Here is an 18598-nt window from a genome sequence, read left to right on the forward strand (position 1 = left end):
ACAAGACAAGCTCTGCAAACGACGGCCATTCACATTCTAGCAGCAACGATTCGCGCTCTCAAGATGGCACCACCGTCGATACCGTTCCTGAGATGCCTCGCAACAAGTCGTCCTCAACACTGAACTCTGTCTTTGGAGGAAAGTCTCCGCCGCCTCCTGCCACATCTCCTCCGCTTCCTTCTCTTCCTTCCGTCTCGGGCTCCAATACGAACCTCGCTGCCATGAATGGCAGCAAGACCCCTCCACTTGGCTCCCGACCAGCGCCCTCAAATAACAACAGCAGTCGCTACAGCATTGCTGTGAGTATCCAAAATGGCCATTGCAAGGCCATACACCACTGACAAGCGAGCAGGGTTCGATCAATGGCTCACCGAAACCCACCCAATATACATCTCCGCTTGCACCTCGCGTTCTGTCGGCATCCGAGGGTTCCTGGGTCCACCAAAAAGTCCTTCTCATATACGGCCAGGTCGGTGACCCATCACAGCCCTTAGACGGTGACATTGTCGTCTGTTCGCATCAAGACTGTTTCCCTCCTATGACTTGGCCCGTCAGCGACTCGCATTTTAAGGCACTCGTATACCTGCAACCCGGACCCAACCGGCTCCGCCTCGACTTTATCCCTCGTCAGCGTAGACCTTCGCAAAACCAGCTCAATGGCCAGCCCGCCCATTCTTCCTACTTCCAAATCAATTACCTCCCCATGAACACCTCACCACCTCTCCACCTGGCCATTCTGGTTGCAAAAGATTCACCGAGAACATTCGATGCGGTCCCTGAGCGTATCAAAACCGAGGGCAATGGCCTAGAAACAGCGGTGCGCAAATTCCGTATGGCTGCTTATCTGTGGCAAGCCTTTACAGGCGAGCAGATGAACCGTCATGGTTTCGGCCGTCGCTGCTTCCGCTATGAGGAGGAATGGCAACAGGGTACCTTGACCGGCCGTGATCTTGCAACTGGGCAAATGCGTAACGAGGCCAAGATTCACATCATTACCCTGGATAAGACTGTTGCCGAGATTCAAGATCTCAACATCGCACAACAGTACGAGCCGGCGAAACAAAAAGGCGATCTGTTTTCTTTCGCCATGGACGCTGTCAAAAATCACTTCAAACCTCGACCGGGCCAGAAAGAGTATGTCTCGTGCATGTTCTTGGATACACATTGGGATCCTAAGGTCGGAACGGTGAGAGGTCACGCTGCTCTTGGAGGCGGCGACGAACAGATCAAACTTGCAATTTTCGGTTCTCATTCCCTGCAATCTTATCCCGCGCACCTTGAAGAAGTTGTACCCGCGTTCACTGATTGCACGAAGACTGACACGAAATACGTCGCAAATGATTGCAACGAAAGCGGGAGCAACTGGGAAGCTGCCAACATCGGAATCGGTGCTCACATGCACGAAACCGGCCACTTGTTTGGCTGCCCTCACCAGGAATCTGGCGTCATGCTTCGTGACTATGTTCGTCTGAACCGCACTTTCACCACCAGAGAACCTTACTCAACTCGCACTGAATCACAAGGCATGCGTCTCTGTCTCCAGCAGGATGAATGTGCATGGCACAGGCTGGATGCCTTGAGATTCAGACTACACCCCTGTTTCGCACTGCCTACTGATATGAGCGTTCCTCCGGAAGATAGCATTCAAGTATGGGCTGTTGACAAGGGAGCTGCTCTGGTCACTGCAAGCACGGGCATAGCATTCATCGAGATCTACACCGAGGGCGATGACCTTTGCCGTCACTGGATCGAATATCTAGATCCTAGCAATGGCTCGGTTGCACCTCGCCAAATCACGTTGACAGAAGCAGATCTAAGAACCAGAGTAGGAGAGGCTAACAAGAACAAGAAGCTGAAGATCAAGATCTTCTCTCTTGGCCAGGGCGATCATGAAGTTGCTGATTTTGCTCAGCACGTGAGCAAGGATTCTAAGTTGAAGCTTCCGGACAGCAGAGTTGGCTTCAGAGGTTCAAAGGTCGGATTTTCGCAAATGGATGGAACTCAGCCTCAAGAAGTGCTTCTGCGTTCATCACACGAGAAACGCAAGCTCTTAGTCGCGATTAAAGTTTACCACGGGTTTGCACTTGACGGTCTCGAATTCGTGTATGAGGACGGAGAGAGTCAACTGTTCGGAAAAAGAGGCGGCAAGGCAGGCGGTGATGAGTTCACCTTCAACGCAAGATTCGGCGAAACATTGCTGGGCTTTAATCTGAGAGCTGGTCTCTGGATTGACGGTATCCAGATCCTGACCAGCGGCGGTCGCCGTAGCGAGTGGTATGGCAACAAAGATGGTGGTAGCGGGTAAGTGTGCTTCGAGATGGGAAAAAGATGGTTTTACTAACGCTGTCAACAGGTGCAGTCTGATTCCTCCCAGAGGGTACAGCATTGCTGGTGTGTACGGCACATGTGGACAGTGGCTTGATGGTTTCGGTCTGATCATCACTCGCTGAATCCACATTGCATCGGTTCCTACCCTAAAATTATTCATTTTTAATACTAGATTCTGGCAGAAGAAGACTTACATCATCCTACAAGGTCTATCTGCTACATGTGGGATCAAGGTTCTTTGGCACATTTTCGTATCTTTCACCAGCATCTGTCATATGTCAATTCGCAGCGTTGCGCAGCAGTCTTTCTCTTTTGCCGTCTATCAGAAGCGTTGCATCCTCATCATTCCTTGACCGTTGTTCTTTTGGAGCCATGTTCTATGGATTTTGCTGCATGCACAGGAAACATGGAGGGTGTTAGTCTTTGTCCCATTTCTTTTTCAGTACGAAGGTACTCTTGTCACGCAGGTGCCTTTGCATATGTACCGAGGAGACGCTCCCTCTTAGGTCAAGGACTTTCGTCGACTTCTAGTTGAACATCGGCCACAAAACGCGTCGCCTAACATACATACTTCGTACAACGGATACTCATCATCCATACCACTGACAGTCAAACATTGTTCGAAGTTTTAGCCGACACTGCGTAGCCTTAAACGATTTGTCCGATTATGCATGAACTTTACTCTGAGCCAGCATGTATAGGCGGATTGCATGCCGCCCAACTGCAAGCCACCACGCAACCTACGGGGCCTATTCTCCGCCCGGCAGTCCCGGCTAGCCATTTACTACATACGCACTCAACACCACCTTCCGAACTCTCGAATTTGCCTGGTAGCCTGCCAAACTCACTATAGACTCATCACCGATTCGATTTTCACGTTGAGAGGGCTCGGGTCTTGTTAAGCAGTGTACCTAGTTCAAATGGCGACAGCGCATGAATCAAAACGACGATGATTACTCCTAGACACAGCACTGTGGAGGTTCGGTTACTTGATGATACAGACAGTACACTATAACATCCAGAAGATTCCTACTGCTGTACGTTTTGCATCTCTTTTTGGTCTTTAGAGGATGGCTAGCATAGAAGACAAGCGGAGCGGCATGGAACGATGTGTGGTAAGGTGTTGTAAGACATTTACTATGGTTCGGAGCTTCCTGAACCTCGATTTCATTCCGTCAAATGGTCGTAATCTCGTATCTGGCGATTTGTATATCATGCATATATGTCTTCCCTCCTATCGCTGGTTGTGGCGCACCATATCCTCCCGGGATGATGTGGGTGTCGTTCCTCCACATGTTTCTATTGAACCAAAGTGCGAATGGACACGTGCCTCTGTTGGTTATGGGTCCCATTGATGGCATCGTAGGGCCTAGCTCTGTGAAGCGACGGATATCAGATGTGACGAGTTCCAGAGCAGGTTTGTATCGTTCCGAATGTCGGCAGCTTGGTCTATCTCAGTCTGATCGAGCGTATGAGCTGACGCAAAACCCAGTATCTTGAGATGTCTGCTTGGTCTTTGCTCACATGGCGCTTTGTACAGGCGTGTTGGCGATGCGTTTTTCTTTTGTCGATGTTGCGTAAAGTCTGATTGCTCATGTCCAGTCGGTGGTATACCCGCGATAAGGCGCGTCGTGCTCAGGCATGTTGCCCATTCCGTTTGAGATGGTAGGAATTATCCCTAGCCGGCTGAAACTCATGTGGTCGGTGGAATATTCCTCCGTGCTCATGGGGTCTGCTTTCCTCTTCTCGTATTGTACACTATCAAAAGAGCCGGGCTCCCTGGAACTGCCAGTCGTGAGGTGTCTGGTGCTACACCTCTTGCGGACGCAGGCCTGGAACAGTGGGTGTAGGGTCGCCATACACACTGTGACTATGGCTGTGCCCACTTCGACGATACTAAGGATGGCAAAGTCTTCGTTATGGTTCAAAAGTATGACACCCATTTTATCTCCTGGAAAATATCGGAGTCGAACCAGAGAGATGACACTGGCTCCAACAGCGAGAAAGATCAGGAAGTAGATGCAAAGCAATTCCCCGATCGGCATGCGGCGTAGCTTGGTGACTACAGGAAGACATGCTAGGACAAAGATCCAGTCACACGCGGCGTTCAGTGCGATACTAACATAAAGCAGAGGTTTGACGATATGGATCCAGGAGATGCATTGTCGAGGGGTGCTTGCTCTGGCTGCCATGACCAGGTTTGAGACGGTAGGCACACCGCATTGAAAGGTGCTGACGAAAATGTAGGCTGTTTGATACAAGCAGTAGATAGAGACGGTGACAAAGATGATGTAGCGCTGCCAACGCTCGCAGATTCTCCAGAAGTATGCCGCTACAGAGAGCTTAATCAAGATTTGGTCCGCGGTGAACAAGATACTGTTACCGATGGTAAGCTATATTCGTCAGCACGATGTATCAACTGAGAGCTTGTGGATAGTACCTTGATAATGCTAGGATAGCGTTCCATGACATCTTCACGTGAAAGCCATTCGCCAATGACAATTGCACTTATACACAAGGCCATGAGCAAGACCTACAAGCGTCAGTAAGGAAGTGTACAAGGGAAAGAGATGGCTTACATATGCAGGGATGATGAGCCAATCTTCGACACCGAACGTCTTTGTCATGTAGCCACGGACGTAAACACGCAGAGCGACAGCCACGGAAGTTAAGACCATCATGGGGATGCTGAATGAATACAAGTCTCTTCTGGTGGAGCCACTGAGTGCGCCGACCTGGACAGTCCCACGCTCATCTTCGTAGAAGGCCATTATGCCTTACAGACAAGACCAAAGAACATGTGAGAGGGAAAAAATTGGTCGAAGCAGAGATGTTTGAGAGCTTGAGGCTGAAGCATAAGGTGATTGTATTTGTATATAGATCTCAGATTTGGGATTGAGACAATCATACGTAAATCCAAAACGGTTCTACCGTTCAGCAGCGTTTTTTTGCGGGAATCTGCGCCGTAGATCATAGTAGGCCGAGTTTCCCATGTTCTTCCTCGCGCTGCATGTAAATAGCCCACTGGACTTTGGTGGATGTAATCCAGATATTGGTAGACGATCATGTGGGATAGCGCTTCCGAAGCCCATCGGATTGGGTCATCCCGATGTAAGCATGGATCAGTATAAGAAGAGTTGTAGTCGAATAAAGACGGCTTCTCGGTCAATATTTCATATGCTTTCAACCAGAGATACTGACTGGTAGTCCAGAGTCGGTGCGAGCATGTATAGAAAGCCAAAGTTGGTCGATGAATTCAAATACGGATACGGAGTTGATGCCATCCGCTCCGGCAATGGGAAACTTGAAGCGGGCTTGGCGGAGGGTCACAAACTTGGATTTAACTTATGCAGGATTGTCGTGTTTATACCTGAACAGCAGCGATATCGTGCAAGATTACATCGAGAAGCAACGAGTATAACATCAGGAGCGGGATGAGGGCAGGCGTCAAAACATCAAGAGTTTGGCTACTTGTTGAGGTGAAACGTGTGAAGTGTACAATAACACAGCGTGGCGGAAGTGGCTGGTGGATGGTACTGTAACTGCCTCGGATGCAAGGCTGCAACTGCAACTCGGATGCTGCATACTCATATGGGCCATGTCTCTGGCATCAGACCGAGTAAGTAGCACAGCAACGCGAGCACAAAAGGGTCAGACGAATTGCTCCGAGCCAATTCTTTGTCGAGAGATTATTTGTCGTTCGTGCCCGGGTGGTATTATTGAGCCGAGCGCCGCCCTCTTGATCGTATCACAATCAGCATAGCCAATTTCGCTTTCTCGTCGACATCTTGTTCGCCTTTTTGTCGCTTCTTCGGGGGGTTTTGACGAGGTTTGAACAAGTGTCTTCGAAAAAGTGCTCATGCTCTCTGTCAGGCGACATGGAGGCAGCGCTTTGAGAGCGGATCGACTTTACTTGAAATGATTGCTGGAGACTCGTCGCAGCAGCAGTCCACTGGAGGCCAACAGCACCACCACCCGCAACCACGACCCAGGCCTGCCACCCGAGCGCAGAACGGGCTCATTCTGCAAGACGTGCCCTCATTCGACTCGCGCGACCTTCTACGGCCCACGTCGATCGCTACCACCAATTCACCCTATCCGACCATCCAACCAAGTCCGCGTAGTCCTCGTCCGCGCGCTCGTACCTTTGTCCATGCCAAATATCTGACCGATCCCGAAGACCCTACGAGACGCTCGCTACCCACCGCAATGCCGCCCGCCAACTATCAACCCAACCAGCAGCGCCATGTGTCGGCCACTGCTGCTGAACAGGTCTTGCGCCAGCATCAGCAGCAGCAGTCACAGCAGCAGTATATGCCTCCACCACCCCCCATGTCCAATCCTCCGTCCATGCAGTTTCCCCCGCCTCCACCGCGCCCGCCCACCAGCAACTCACAGCACAATGCCATGATGCTCCCTCCGCCACCTAGCGCTCCACAGTCGGCTCTCAATGCTTGGGCTCTTTGGCATAGACAACAGCAACAGCAGCAGCAACAATCCGCCTATTCGCAGCAGCAGCCTCCATATCCGCAACAGCAATCACAGTACCCTTACTCGTCACAGCAACAGCAACAGTCTCCATATCCTCAACCCCGTGAACCTCGCGCTTACGATCCCACTGCTTACCAGGCCTACACTTCGATGCCTCCACTACCTCCTGATACCCAGCCTCTGGTCTCTGCTACCTATATTCCCGGTGCTGATTCGTTTGGTCCCGGTGTTGGAATCCCTCCACTGCACGCATCGCCTCCCCCACCGCCGCCTTCTGGTACCCCTGGTCGTTCTCAAAACCAGCAACAGTATCACAATGGTTACTCGCAACACCCACCTACTCCTCAGTATCCGCTTGATCCCATGGATGACGGCAGATGGCTTCAGTACAACCAGCCTAGTACCAATCAGTACAATTCGTACTACCAACCATCTCAACCTGTGCAGCAATTGCGATCTCAGCAGAGCAGGGACTATCTCTCCAACGCTCCTCCGACTCCTTCAAACACAAGAGTGGTAGTGCTTCCTGCCAGAGAGACGCAGGAGCATTCATCACCTGCTCCACACATGCTCTCCTTTGCTGATTCCAATTCCACTCCCGTTCCTCAGCCACGCGAGCAGCCACCTCCAGAGGTGCCTGCCTCGCCTCACGACCTGCAATGGCCTCTAGAACGAGTCATCGCTTGGCTTGCTGATAACGGCTTCTCTCACATTTGGCAAGAGGCATTCAAGCATCTCAATATCCAGGGCTCGCAGTTTCTCGAGATTGGCCGATCTCAAGGCAACAAGCCCAATGTCGCTTTCTTGCACAAGACTGTTTATCCCCAGCTGCAAAAGGAATGCGCCAGTGCTGGTATTGTGTGGGATCAAGCAAAAGACCGCGAAGACGGCAAGAAAATTCGAACGCTCATTCGTCGTATTGTCGACTCTGGAGGTAGCAGTGTGAATGGTAGCAGCTCATCAAGCGTGCCTTCACGTCAACGGAGGGAGTCCTCGCAGTTTCCACATAGCGCAGATGCAGACGGTGCCATCGAGAATTCGCCCATGATGACTCGTCACGAGATGACTTTCGGCTCAACACCCACGACTGCTGGGGGTGGTGAAGACAGTCCTGGTTTGCAGATGCCCAATTCGTTCGCTCAACGGAGATACTCATCGCAACGTTCGGTCACGCTTGACTCCTTGAGTATGATGAATAAGCAGCATGACAGCTCAGAAGGCCGAAGCGCATTTTCTCGTACTGCCCTCGCTGAGATCGATATACCTCGGCGGCACAGTCCCAGTGTCTCGACAGAACTCACCGCGAGCTACGCGCAAACCACTTCTCATCTTCGCTCCGACTTTGGTCGTCCAGGCTTTGAGCCAAGCCCACAGCATAGTCCTGCTATGCAACAAGCCCGCCCTGCGAATACTCCGTCTGCATCAGCACATAATCGTTACTTGAGCAACAACCATCATAGGCTCAGTAGTAGTGATTACACAAATCCCAGCGGTCCCGCTTCTAGTCGCATTGGTGCAACTAGTGATGCGAATCATGGCAAAACACCTCCACTAGATTCCCGCAGATATGCTCAAGAGGGGTCTCGCCCACCGCCACCTACAGAGCTTGCTTCTAAAACCAGTGCTGGAGAAGTACCCCACAGTGCTACAGCAAGCGCGAAAGAACATAAGTCAGGTTTTCTTCGTAACTTCATACGCCACAAACAGAAGAATGAGAGAGATCATTCTCGTGACGATCACATGGAATCACCTACAAGTCCAGCGCAGTCTCGATTGCTTACCAAGTCAAGTCTGAATTCCAGCGAAACCTCAATCGACAGGCCCGCTTCTCGCAGATCAGGGCATATCACTGCGGAGGTAGAGAAAGCACAGCATATACCTGAACGAGGAAGGTCTGCAGCCAGAGAATCTGACAAGCGATATGCGTTTGTCACCCCTGATGGATGGAACTATAGATTGATAGATCTGACGAATGTTTCAACGCCCGAGGAGATGCGCGCAACCATATGTTATAATCTCGGCCTTGTGGAAACACCTGATCTGACTCTTCATCAAACTTCGCCTGGAAAGGAGCAGCACGAAGAACCCCTTACAGATTCGTTGTTGTTAGCTGCACGTCATCACATTGCCGACTCGACAGGAAAGCTCAAGCTTTTTGTTCGCTCATCTGCCACCGAGCGCTCGCGTGACCAGATGGTGTCGCCTCTTCGTGCCGGGTCTTTCTCTAAGCTCGCCGACCCCTCGACTTATTCTCGACTCACTGGAGACGACAAGATTGATACGTCCACTCTTAAATCGAATGAGTCAACTTTGGTCCCCAACAAGAAGCGATCGCTGCAAAACCTCGTTAGGGAGATGGCTAGCGAGACCCTACACTCACTAGACCGCGATCTGCCTACTGATCTGTCCGCGCTCTCTGAGTCTGAGCGACTGGCAATACTTGAGATCAAGGCCGAAGAGCATCGAAGGGAGACACAACGCAAGCAACAGGCATATTTGGAGACCAGACAACAGCAAAGACTTCGATTGGAGCATTCGCGCGATCGTCTTGGCAAGGACTTCTCGCCCATTAGGCGCAAAGACATAATTGACTTCGATCAACGACGAAACTCGCCATATGAGGAGAGAAAGCTGCTCGATCAAGAGAAAAAGATGGAGCCCTTGATTCCGCTACGTAAACCACCGCCCCCTCCTGAACCAAGCAGCACTCTATTCAAAGCAGATTCGCTCAGGAAAAAATCGGGACCAGTCTCACGCACCAGTTGGCCTGATCGTGGCGATGCTTCCAAGAGAAGCTCCGCTGAGAGCTTGGATGGAAACAAGCGCAAGACTCGTGTAGGTTCTGGTATCGGGGCTGCTATCGTTGGCGCAGGGAAGTTGGGCGGCATGGTTGGAGCTCCTGGCACTCCTGCTTCAGCTAGAGAAGCCGCGCAAAGCCCTCCGTCTGGTTACAATAGTGGCGTTCCACCAAAGGCGATGCAGACGTTGGGTATCACCGGCATGGGTGAAAATAGAACAGCTCTTACTGGAAATTCACCTATCACGATGTCGAAGGGTGAAGTGCCTTTCAAGATTCCCGCCTATCTTGAAGACAGCATTGAGGATGGCAACAGTTCTCTAGCCGGTAACAGCTTTGCACGACCAGCACTTACTCTCCAAATGCCTAGCAAAGACAAGTCAACAATCTCACCCCCTGCTAAAGACATCCAGAAGCAACCCAGTCCGGGCATTAGTCCTACGACTGCACGTCCGCAAAGCAGCTTGAGTCGCATGAGCAGCCGCAGAAGCTATGGTCCTAGCTTCCATCTGCCAAGTGAGCCTGTTTCGTTTGACAGACCGTCTACAGCTACAATGGACGAAGAGGACGAAGATTCGGACTCGGATGATGGTCTGTTTGCCAGGCCGTTGACGAAGAAAGACTCGAACGACAGTCTGTTCGCCATCCCATTGGGCAACAAAGTCAAGGCGAAGCAATCAAAGACTTCTCTGATACAGGATCACGTCGAAGGCTCTACCTCTCAACAAGAGCAAGCTCTCAAATCCAAGGCTTCTCAACAGAACATGAGATTTACTGCGTCTCCCGACCCTCTAGATGAGAATGAACGACCGCATCCAGAGTCTGCAGTATCCGCAGCTTGGTCAACCGAATCTCCTGAGGATAGCGCTAGGTTCGGTCGTCGTGAGAGCTTCGCTAGTGATCTTTGGGCCAACCGTCCTCCTCCTGAGGCCCTTGTGGAACATCTCGATGACTTCTTCCCGAACGTTGATCTCGATCAGCCAATGATCGAGGAAGAAGGTCAGGAAGGTCAAGCTAACACCCCAAGCGAGACGCCGAGCGTTCAACCCTCTCAGACATCCTCGGCGCCCGCTGTGGAGTCCAAGGCAGAACAAAGCTTCGTACCGGTTCCCGATCTCGAAGCTGACAATGGAACACTGGGTAGCGACGAGTCAACTCTCAAAGAAGACTCTACTCTCAAGCGAGGACACCATATGCCCTCGGTCGCTCAGAGGAACCTCAGGAAGTCTGGCGCTCTGGGACGAACAAAGAGTATTCGTGAAGTCGTGAAAGGCGCGTATCAGCTGCCAGCTCAGAAGTCGCCGAGCCCGTCTATCACTTCTTTTTCATCGAGTCGTGCCCCTAGCGCACAGATCAATCGTAGTGCGTTGAACCGCATGAGTACGCTCAAATACGGCGGTGATATCGTCCGACGCAAGAGCACAAAGATGTTTGGCGCTCGTATTGAGCAAATTAAGCCTCCTCGTGGTAGCCGCCTCATACAGCTGGAAACCATTCCCCAGGACACTTTTGCGCTTCAACATCCCCAGCGGCAGCCAACATTCAAGTGGATGAAGGGTCAATTGATTGGCAAAGGTACCTTTGGCCGAGTTTATCTGGGTATGAACACCACTACTGGTGAACTCTTGGCAGTGAAGCAGGTTGAAGTCAACCCCAAGACCTCGAATGCAGATCCGCAAAAGATCCGTGAAATGGTCAAGGCATTAGACTCTGAGATTGACACCATGCAACACCTGGATCACATGAATATCGTCCAATATCTCGGATGCGAACGCAAAGAATATTCAATCAGTATCTTTCTCGAGTACATTTCTGGTGGCAGTATTGGCAGCTGCCTACGCAAACACGGCAAATTCGAAGAATCAGTCGTCAGCAGTTTAACCCGACAGACCCTTGACGGATTGGCATATCTGCATCGCGAAGGTATTCTGCACCGCGACCTCAAAGCTGACAACATCCTTCTCGACCTTGACGGCACATGCAAGATCTCAGACTTTGGAATCTCCAAGCGCAGCCCTAACCCTTACAACAACGACATCACCAACAGCATGCAAGGCAGTGTGTTCTGGATGGCGCCCGAAGTCATCCGCGCCCAGTCTCAAGGGAGCAGCTCAAGCGGCACTACTGAGTCTCAAGGTTATAGCGCAAAGGTCGATATCTGGTCACTAGGCTGTGTGGTCTTGGAGATGTTTGCTGGTCGCCGTCCTTGGAGCAAGGAAGAGGCTATTGGCGCAATCTTCAAGCTCGGCAGTCTCAATCAAGCCCCACCCATCCCTGAGGATGTAAGCAGTGTTGTTGGACCTGCGGCTTTGAGCTTCATGTATGACTGCTTCACCATCGACCCTGCCGATCGCCCAACAGCCGAGACCTTGCTCCGCGCACCCTTCTGCTTCCACGATCTTCACTACAATTTCTTTGACACAGAACTATACGCTAAGATTCAAGGAGCCTTTGGTCCTTAGATCTGGCTGTCTAATATCTTGTCTTCTCCCTTTGCTACACTATTCTAATATTCGCATTGCGTCTACAAACGCACATCTTGAATCTTTTTCTCGTCTGATACCCACTTTATTGTTTGTTTTTGATGGTTTTTGTATGGTTTTTGAACTGTCGTTGGTGGTTCGGTGTGAAGCAAATTCAATTCTCAAGAAATTGTCACATTTCCGAAAGGATAGAGATTCTCTATGAACATGTCTTTCACTTTCGTCCTACATCATAATGTTGAATGGGTCTTTCTCGAACGATTATGATGAGATTCTCGGGTCGAGGATACCAAAGCACCCACGTGGTAGGGCTCAGTCACCAGACAACGCGTGCGCATGGCAAGACACAGACCAGCTTCGGCTGATACCGTGAGTCAAGGACAACAAGCATGTCTTCTCGGACGGACAGCAGATGAGGACTTGTTTTGTAGTTGCCAGGTTTCTTGCTTCGCACTGACAACGTTTAGTTAAGCACTACAGAGTGACGGTTCGTTCCGTTGCTTCCATGGCAGTGTCCGGCCTGCCCCGCAGGCGCGATGAGCACGGTCTGTGACCGGGCCCGAAGTTCAAGGGAGATTCCGTTTGATATAGACACCTGAAGCTAAGGCACTGACGTAGGCAAACCATGCACCAGTCGTATGAAATAACAACCTCCATGGTCAAATGATGCGACTTTGTAAGGTCAGTACCGCTGTATGAGCGCCAAAGTGAACAGGCGAGGACCGCAGCGGATCATCTTGCTGGCAGAGGAAGGAGGTCGAAGTCAAGCTTTTTGATATTGATTCTCCAGCAGTCAACAACACGCCGAGCTTTGTCCTTCTCGATGCGGCTCACTCCGTGCTGTGTCGGCGCTTACCAACATCGAAGTTTGATAGGCACATCGCTGACCAGATCTGACCATCCGAATTTCGCTCTCGCGTTCACTCCTCACAATTTCGTCGACAGGCCAAGCCGTTGGGTCGCACAGTCACAGTAATCATTTCTTGGGCGCCGAGAAGATGGTGTGTGATAGTCGTGTCTGGATGTTTCGAGCTGTAACCTGAACATATTGTCCTGCATTGGCTGTCACGGCTTGGCCATGTGGCCATTGACCTATGAGTCCAAGTTAGTCAAGCATGCAATTGTTTGGGAAGACAAGCTTGCCGAAGTCGCCGTCCACGCCCCGGCCAAGAAACCGAGTCCCGCAAGATCCAAACACTATCAAAGTCTTGTCGTACGCTGTGCCCCCATATAGAAGAGCTTGGTACGAGATACCAGGTTCAAAAATAGTCTGTGCAGCACCAGGATGGCCTGATCCCCGTTCATTACACTGAGTAAGTTGGGATCTGGTCGATCTCTCGGACGTGTATATAAGGAGCCAGCATGGCCACTTTTGGACGGTCTCTTCTATTGTACTCATACAGCTCTCTTTGTTGTGTTGTTGAGATTGAGCAGTCGCGATGCGTTCGTTGTTGTACCTTCCCCTGATCGCGGGCACTGCCTTCGCTGGCAGCTGCCCATACATGAGTGGTGAAATGGGAAAGCGCGATGACGCTGCCCTTCAAGAAACCACCGAGCAGACCGAAAAGTTCATGGGTCAATTCAAGCTCAATGATGAGCAAGGCTTCTTGACTACTGATTGGGGTACTCCCATTGACGATCTGACCAGCTTAAAGGCTGGTGCTAGAGGCCCTACACTGCTGGAAGATTTCGCTTTCAGACAGAAGATGCAGAGATTTGATCATGAGCGAGTAAGTTCGAGCGCTGCCAATGTCAATGTCAGTGGCACAGTCATAGCTCATCATCTTCTAGATTCCTGAACGCGTTGTCCATGCTCGCGGTGCTGGTGTCCATGGAGTCTTCGAGTCTTACGGCAATTTCAGCAACATCACAGCTGCGAGCTTCCTTTCAGAGGAGGGCAAGAAGACTCCTACTTTCGTGCGCTTTTCGACCGTTATTGGCGAAAGAGGGTAAGCTTCGATGAATCAAAGCAAAACGCCATATACTGACACCCATCAAAGAAGCGGAGATGCTGCTAGAGACGTTAGAGGGTTCGCAACGCGCTTCTACACTGACGCAGGTAACTTGGATATCGTTGGCATAAACCTGCCTATCTTCTTCATCCAGGATGCTATGCAGTTCCCCGACATGGTCCACTCCTTAAAGCCTCAGCCTGACAAGCAGATTCCTCAGGCTGCTACTGCCCACGATACCGCATATGACTTCTTCTCCCAACAGCCCAGCACCTTGAACATGGTCAGTCTATCAAGCCATAATACAAAATTTACACGGTACTGACTATTTCGGCAGCTCATGCTCATCATGTCGGGTTACTCTCTGCCTCGCTCATACCGCCACATGAGCGGCTTCGGTGTTCACACCATGCGCATGGTTACCGAAGAAGGAGACAGTAAGCTCATCAGATGGCATTGGAAGTCCAAGCAAGGCACTGCAAGTCTTTTGTGGGAAGAAGCTCAAGCCATCAACGGAAAGAATCCCGACTACCACCGCAAGGATCTTTGGGATGCTATTGAGAATGGCGCCTACCCTGAGTATGAGCTTGGTGTTCAGATCATGGACGAGGATCAACAATTGGCTCTCGGCTTCGATGTCCTGGACGCCACCAAATGGATTCCTGAGGAACTTGTGCCAGTTACCATTCTCGGAAAGATGACCTTGAATGCTAATCCAACAAACTACTTTGCTGAGACTGAATCTATCGGTTTCCAGCCAGGACACGTCGTGAGAGGCATAGACTTCAGTGAAGATCCTCTGCTTCAAGGTCGTCTGTTCTCCTACCTGGACACTCAGGTCAACAGACAGGGAATCAACTTCGAACAGCTTCCCATCAACCGCCCTCGCATTCCTATCCACAACAATAACCGCGACGGTCGTGGACAACAATACATTCCCACGAACAACTATGCCTACTCTCCCAACTCACTTAACAATGGCTTCCCCAAGCAAGCAAATCAGACCGTTGGCAAGGGCTTCTTCACATCACCCGACCGCCGCTTGACAGGTGCATTCACCCGTGAACTGTCGCCCACCTTCAACGACCACTGGTCGCAGGCACGTACTGTGTGGAACAGTATTACTGCAGCAGAACAGCAGATTGTGGTCAACAGTCTGCGCTTCGAAGTCAGCCAAGTACAATCTCAAGTCGTCAAGCAAAACTTCGTCATCCAACTCAACAGAATCTCGCACGATCTGGCTTCTCGCGTCGCTGCTGCTTTGGTAGATGTCATTGTCCCCGAACCTGACAACACGTTCTACAACTCCAACAGCTCTGCTCACATCTCGATCTTCAATACTACTCTGCCTACCATCAAGGGTCTCAACATGGGCATTTTGGCCTCGACAACTTCCAACGCTTCGATGGCTCAGGCAGCTCAGTTGAGCAAGTCCTTTGCAGCTCAAGGCCTCTTCGTCAGCATTGTTGCAGAGTCTCTTCAGCCCGGGGTCAATGTGACTTACTCTGCTGCCGATGCCCATGCCTTTGACGCTGTCGTTGTCACAGCAGGCGCAGAAGCAATCTTCACGGGCGAAAAGGCTTCACCACTTTACCCTCTCGGCCGCCCCATGGAACTCCTCAAGAATGCTTACGGCTGGGGCAAACCCATCGGTGCTGTGGGTATGGGTAGAGTAGCTCTGGATGTTGCTGGTATTGAGCAGCGTCCTGGTGTCTACTTTGTCAACAGCACTTCTGAGGCTGTAGACGACTTCAAGTGCGGTCTTGCTACTTTTAGATTTTTGGATAGGTTCCCTCAGGATGAGTAGGAAGGATAGTTGGTCGTAGCACGTCTTTCAATTTGACTTTGCTTTTCTCGTGTTCTCCATTTGTCCCATTCTGTGTTTGTTGGTCGGAGTGCTGCTCACATGGCAATGACGATTTGATGTATACGATGCTATCTTTGGGAATGACGGATTGTTCCTTCCGTCTTCTGTCGCGATTTGGTATCCTGCTATGCGCTGAACAGTTTGTCCCATTTGACCGCTCCTTCTTTTCTCATCCCTGGCTGCTCTTTCCCAGTTAAGCATCTGCGATGGTTTGATCGGCTTGCTCTTTCTCATGTCAATCTTTGACCTTAATGCGGTATTCGTACGCCATCTTTTCAAATTCGCACACCTTCTATAGATCTCTAAAGACTCTTGATCACTAATCAAACCATGACCTTGTCACCTTTTGTCTTTGCGATCGATCACTAATGCCTCATCCCAAGTCGAAGGAGCCAGGATCCGGTACTCATACTTTCCTACTTCTCGTACCCGCGGATCCTTGCGGCAAAAGGTAGTTTCCAAAGCGAATGATTTGTACGAAAGAGTTGCTTTTTGGCTCGATTCGCTTCTTTTTGGGTTTGTGAGAGCAAATTGCCAGGACCATAATATCTCCGGATGCGTGCTCGTACTCCAGAATTGCTCGTACAATAAAGAGATCAGAAGGAGGATTTGCAAATAGAAGCGTTAAGAAAGCTACTCAATTCCCGCGATCTACAAAAACGTATGTACATGATAAAAGATCAACAGCAGCACATCACAAACCGATCTTTGGGATCAATGTACGGAATGGAAAGAAAGGTAAGATGCAAGACTGAAGAGATATAATGGTCTATTTTGATTGTGTTTGTTCCCGCCCTATAAAGCTTCGCCGTATAAATGCTATCTGAAGTAACCCGTTGTTGTGTTTGTGGGTAAACAATTGACCGAATGCGCTCTGATGGTGTATCGCGTTTTTGAGCAAACAGGAGGTGGGGAAGGGGGGATAAGACAAGAAAAGAAGACAAAGAACAGGAAACACATTTGGTTGTCGTGAAAACCCCCCGCCCAGATTCATATCAAAAAACGTAGTAGAAGAAACCCCCAACAATAAGCCCCAAGAGTGGAAGAAAATACAAAGAATCTAAAACATGTCCCACTTCTAAACTGTTGTTTAGGACTTTCGTACGTCTATCATTCGCCAATGTGGCGTTCATTTTCGGGTTTCCATGAGCCTGCGAAATCGAGTTAGGAATGATCGGTCTAGTCAGAAGGTTCGGAAAGTATTGAGCGTACCTTCAAAGTTGTGCTTCACGAAGGCCATCGGGTCGTCATCGTCACCAGCGCCCATCTGGCCAACACCAGGGCTGAAACTCGTGATGGGCAAGACAACGACATCACCGACCTTCTTAGCCTGTGTAATGCCAGTGAAGTGCTCCCATGTAATATTGCCTTTACTCGTTGACATGTCGAAGTAATCGGGGTCGTTGAAGAAGGCGAAAACGGCGTCGGTCCAGATGGCAGGACCGGTAAACTCAACAATCGACTCGATGCTTGATTTGGTGAGCTTGCCGGACTCCTTGCGACGCAGAGTTTCTTGGGTGATGGTAGCGACCAAGTCGCGTAGGATAGGATGACCGGGCTTGGATTGGATGGTCCACTGGCAGAATTGGATGCGACGCGAGTACCAATCGTGCCAATCCGGGCGATCAGGGTCGGCTTCGATACCGATGACCATGCCGTAGCTGGAGCGTGGGACGTCAGCGGGAACCCATTCGGTGGCACTCTTCAATGCGCGCGTGTCAATGTCTGAGTAGATGCCTCCTCTTGCCAGCAGAATCAAGTAGCGGAAGAAATCGGCCTTGAGCACGGGAACAGGCATAGCGTCGTAGGCGGCAACAACATCGGGAACGGCGGCGTAAAGGTGACGGATGAGATTGGCAGCGACGTTGTCGGTGATGACCTCGTGCACAAAGGTTGGGTGCAACTCGGTCCAGGCAGCCTCACCAGGGCGGAAGTCTTCTTCAAAGTCGCCAGACGAGGGGCTGGTCTTCCATGTCTGCCAGATGTATGCAGGGAACTTGCTCTCGGGGTCGTAAGGGAATTGGTAGGCCAGCTGCTGGCGTAGCGGCATGGCATGCAGGTCTTGCAGGGATATTTGCGGACGGGCCTTCTTGTAGTTGGCCTTGGGCTTGAGTTCCTCGACGGCGTCCGGCGTCGTTGAGGCTTGTGGTGTAGCCAGTCGCGAAGTAGTGACATCGGCAGGTGGCTGTATTTGGATCTTGCGATTATCTGAGTATGAGCCTGTAGGCTTGGGCGAATTTACGTTGAAAGCGGCTGCTGTCGGTTGCGAATGCGAGTTCTTGAGCAGGATGAAGAAGCCCAGTACCACGACGGCCGTCAACAAGGCCCGTTTGAAGGTAAACATGTTGGAGGATCGAGAGACAGCGAGGGGAGAGGGTGCGGGAGAAAGAGACAAGAACAACGTGGATTAGCAGCAAGCGACGGGCATACCACGTATATGCAGGTCTCTATAAGCTGGTATCAAGTCCGACAAAGCGACTGGCAGAAACAGAGAGCGGTTGGAAAATGCGGGAACTGGGCGACCTTATGGGCCGGAGCAGCTACTTGTATATCTTTTTGAGTGGGGATGTGTCGATCGGGGGACGAACCAGGGCACCGTTGTGGATACTGCGCACAGGGACACGACGACAACCCTGTTCTTTCTGATGCGCCCGCCGCCAGCAACGACCTGCAGCTTGCA

General features: G+C 50.9%; 6 protein-coding genes across 6 annotated transcripts; 4 read left to right on the top strand and 2 right to left on the bottom strand.

Moving 5' to 3' along the window:
• Positions 1 to 92: 92 nt before the first annotated feature.
• M437DRAFT_71270 (uncharacterized protein) lies at positions 93 to 2450 on the top strand (the record flags this gene model as incomplete). Its single annotated transcript, XM_041025648.1, has 3 exons — positions 93 to 299; positions 353 to 2301; positions 2354 to 2450. The coding sequence occupies 3 exons, from the start codon at positions 93 to 95 to the stop codon at positions 2448 to 2450; spliced, it is 2253 nt and encodes a 750-aa protein (XP_040884479.1).
• Positions 2451 to 3920: 1470 nt separating this feature from the next.
• Positions 3921 to 5009, bottom strand: M437DRAFT_37364 (uncharacterized protein; the record flags this gene model as incomplete). Its single annotated transcript, XM_041019615.1, has 3 exons — positions 3921 to 4721; positions 4769 to 4861; positions 4908 to 5009. 3 exons carry the CDS (start codon positions 5007 to 5009, stop codon positions 3921 to 3923), a joined length of 996 nt encoding a protein of 331 aa, XP_040884480.1.
• Positions 5010 to 7386: 2377 nt separating this feature from the next.
• On the top strand, positions 7387 to 7944 carry M437DRAFT_28103 (uncharacterized protein; the record flags this gene model as incomplete). Its single annotated transcript, XM_041019131.1, has 1 exon — positions 7387 to 7944. A coding segment is annotated over one exon (558 nt), but the record flags the coding sequence as incomplete, so codon positions are not given.
• Positions 7945 to 11217: 3273 nt separating this feature from the next.
• On the top strand, positions 11218 to 12078 carry M437DRAFT_35974 (serine/threonine kinase; the record flags this gene model as incomplete). The annotated part of the gene is made up of 1 exon (XM_041019355.1): positions 11218 to 12078. One exon carries the CDS (start codon positions 11218 to 11220, stop codon positions 12076 to 12078), a length of 861 nt encoding a protein of 286 aa, XP_040884482.1.
• Positions 12079 to 13538: 1460 nt separating this feature from the next.
• On the top strand, positions 13539 to 15858 carry M437DRAFT_61862 (catalase; the record flags this gene model as incomplete). The annotated part of the gene is made up of 4 exons (XM_041023992.1): positions 13539 to 13829; positions 13891 to 14048; positions 14100 to 14334; positions 14389 to 15858. 4 exons carry the CDS (start codon positions 13539 to 13541, stop codon positions 15856 to 15858), a joined length of 2154 nt encoding a protein of 717 aa, XP_040884483.1.
• A 1170-nt stretch (positions 15859 to 17028) lies between these two features.
• M437DRAFT_61863 (uncharacterized protein) lies at positions 17029 to 18262 on the bottom strand (the record flags this gene model as incomplete). Its single annotated transcript, XM_041023993.1, has 2 exons — positions 17029 to 17069; positions 17131 to 18262. 2 exons carry the CDS (start codon positions 18260 to 18262, stop codon positions 17029 to 17031), a joined length of 1173 nt encoding a protein of 390 aa, XP_040884484.1.
• Positions 18263 to 18598: the final 336 nt, after the last annotated feature.

Source organism: Aureobasidium melanogenum (genome assembly GCF_000721775.1).
Source record: "Aureobasidium melanogenum CBS 110374 unplaced genomic scaffold scaffold_1, whole genome shotgun sequence".
In the NCBI taxonomy this organism is placed as follows: domain Eukaryota; kingdom Fungi; phylum Ascomycota; class Dothideomycetes; order Dothideales; family Saccotheciaceae; genus Aureobasidium; species Aureobasidium melanogenum.